Genomic DNA, 2,049 nt, shown 5'->3' on the forward strand with positions numbered 1-2,049 from the left:
TTGGTGAAGGATTAGAGTGCTGGAGAGGTTACTACCAGAGCTTACGTCCAACCCAGATGGGGCTGTCACTCAATATAGGTACTCCCCTCCGTTGTCTGTTGCTGTTACTGTTATCCGATTGCAGTGTGTCCTAGCCTTGTTTATCTGATGATCTGCTCTTCATTTTTCAGATATATCTGCAACATCCTTCTTCAAGCCTGTGACAGTGGTCCAGTTTGTGCTAGAGTTCCTCAACTTACGTGATGCCTCGCGGCCTCTGACAGACAGGGACCGTGTTAAGGTACTATTCATCTATGCTAACCTAGTTTCAGAATCCATGTTATGTAGATTGCACCATGTTATTGGCTTGAAATAGTTGACTAATCTGTTAGTATGCACTATATGCAGATAAAGAAAGCACTCCGTGGGGTGCGTGTCGAAACAAACCACCAGGAAGACCAAATCAGAAGATACAAGATAACAGGGATTACTCCTGTTCCCATGAGCCAGCTCATGTAAATAACTTCCCTCAAATGCTATAATATTAACCATTATGTCTTTTATCTCTATGTTCTGGTGCAACTAATCAGGGTTGCTGGAATAATAGAAAGATGTGTAGTTGTACATTTTTTGGCTTATTGCTCCTTCATTGATGTTGGCGTGTCAGGAACTGGTTAGGGGATTACTTTTGTTTACAACATTCTTCCTGTGGCATATGCATTTGATTTCTGCAGCATAGCAAATATCTGTTTGTGCCAAATTGTTTCCTGTTCACAGTTTTCCTTATGAATGTTTAGACCACAGTTAACTTTTTAGCATCTATCCATGATTATTATGCCCTTTCTAATAGCACTCTACTCGTGTTGTTTTGTTTGTTGTTAGATTTCCTGTTGATGAGAGAGGAACAAGAATGTCAGTTGTTCAGTACTTCATGCAAAGATACAAATACAACCTGCAGTATACTTCTTGGCCCTGCTTGCAGTCTGGAAGTGATGCTCGGCCTGTGTATCTGCCTATGGAGGTATTGTGTCCATGCCTGCTTCGTCATATTTGAATTATACATTGTTTGCTCATGGTTCTCCACAAATTGGTTGTAGGCGTGCAAGATTGTTGAAGGGCAAAGGTACTCTAAGAAACTGAATGACAAGCAGGTCACCAACATACTTAGAGCTACCTGTCAACGTCCCCAGCAGAGGGAGCAAAGCATTCGTGAGGTATGTACGTGTTGTCAACTGCATTCTGTAAATACCTGCCCATATCTTCTCACATGTGGTAGTTCATTCCAATCTGTTGTAACTCATGTAGTTATGAATGTCCTTTTCAAGGCATGTATGTCATGTTTGCCTGTAATGTGCAGTCTTTCTCATAACACTCTTTTTCGCACTGTAGATGGTTCTGCACAACAAGTATGCTGAGGACAAGTTTGCTCAGGAGTTCGGTATCAACGTCTGCAGTGACCTGGTCTCTGTTCCAGCCCGTGTGCTGCCTCCCCCCATGGTAAGGATGCTGCATTTTTTCCCCTTTCTCTGAGTTACTTAACTGGAAGGATTTGTAGTAATCACATCCTTCGTATGTGTTTCAGTTGAGATATCATGATTCTGGAAAGGAGAAAACTTGTGCGCCAAGTGTTGGACAGTGGAGCATGATTAACAAGGTATTTCCCTGTTCAGTGTCTTCACTCCCAATTTTACTAAGCATTACTTCTTCTTGGAACAAGGAGTGGGAGAACTTGTTGAATTTCTTCTTTGGTTGTTCTAAATGTATTGGACAGGTCATCATTTTGTACTCCCTCCTTAAACTAATATAAGAGCGTTTAGAATACTAAAGTAGTGATCTAAACGCTCTTATATTAGTTTACAGAGGAGTATGTAGCAACTCAAATTATTTTGCTTGACACTTTATTGATCATGTAGTTTTCACACTAGTTACTTAAATTGAGAAACAGTTGAGCTTGTTTGCGACTTGGCTCATTATTTTGTATGTAGTATATCCATGATGGTACAAATGATAGGTCTCATTTGAGTTTTTTTACTGCAGAAAATGATCAATGGAGGAATCATAGACAACTGG

The 2,049-nt window shown here is 40.5% G+C and overlaps 1 protein-coding gene across 1 annotated transcript; it reads left to right on the plus strand.

Annotated features, from left to right (window-relative positions):
• Positions 1 to 6: 6 nt before the first annotated feature.
• Positions 7 to 2,049, plus strand: LOC123177434 (protein argonaute MEL1; the record flags this gene model as incomplete). The annotated part of the gene is given in 8 exon segments (XM_044591180.1): positions 7 to 78; positions 171 to 280; positions 388 to 494; positions 862 to 1,000; positions 1,077 to 1,193; positions 1,369 to 1,476; positions 1,562 to 1,633; positions 2,017 to 2,049. Coding segments are annotated over 8 exon segments (708 nt in total), but the record flags the coding sequence as incomplete, so codon positions are not given.

Source organism: Triticum aestivum, unplaced genomic scaffold (genome assembly GCF_018294505.1).
Source record: "Triticum aestivum cultivar Chinese Spring unplaced genomic scaffold, IWGSC CS RefSeq v2.1 scaffold70960, whole genome shotgun sequence".
NCBI lineage: Eukaryota > Viridiplantae > Streptophyta > Magnoliopsida > Poales > Poaceae > Triticum > Triticum aestivum.